This window comes from Haliaeetus leucocephalus, unplaced genomic scaffold, assembly GCF_000737465.1.
Source record: "Haliaeetus leucocephalus isolate CR32 unplaced genomic scaffold, Haliaeetus_leucocephalus-4.0 Scaffold300, whole genome shotgun sequence".
Taxonomy (NCBI): Eukaryota; Metazoa; Chordata; class Aves; order Accipitriformes; family Accipitridae; genus Haliaeetus; species Haliaeetus leucocephalus.
The window spans coordinates 10,330-10,725 of NW_010972736.1; the positions used below are offsets into that span (position 1 = coordinate 10,330).

General features: G+C 71.2%; 1 protein-coding gene across 1 annotated transcript in view; it reads right to left on the reverse strand.

The window, feature by feature from the left end:
* HNRNPUL2 (heterogeneous nuclear ribonucleoprotein U-like 2) overlaps window positions 1–390 on the reverse strand; it is a 6,777-nt gene extending 6,387 nt beyond the window's left edge. Inside the window, exon 1 of the mRNA XM_010570663.1 lies at window positions 1–390. This exon is cut by the window's left edge and continues 190 nt beyond it. Coding sequence (XP_010568965.1) covers window positions 1–357 — 357 coding nt within the window. The 5' untranslated portion in view covers window positions 358–390.
* Between the last annotated feature and the right edge of the window lie 6 nt (window positions 391–396).

A 396-nucleotide genomic window follows, 5' to 3' on the forward strand; every position in this document is an offset into this window, starting at 1 on the left:
CGCCGCCGCCGCTACTCCCGCCGTGGCGACGGCCGCCTCCTCCTCATCGGCCAGCAAGGCTTCCTCGTCTTCTTCCTCCTCCTCCTCCTCTTCTTCCTCCTCCTCCTCCTCTTCCTCCTCCTCCTCCTCGCCTCCACCGCCGTGGTGATGCGCGGTGGGGCCACCGGTTGGCCCCGCTTCTCCGGTACAGGCCCCGGGCCCGGTCGGGCCTCCTTCCTCGGGCCCGGCCGCCAACATCTCGGCGTCCAGGGCTTCCTGCAGCCGCTGCGCCAGCTCCACCTTCAGGCCGCGGGAATCCAGGCCGCGACGGCCCAGCTCGGCCCGTAGCTCGGTCACCTTCAGCCGCTTCACGTCCATGGCGACGGCGGGGCGGGTTGGGGAGAGGGAAAAGGGAAA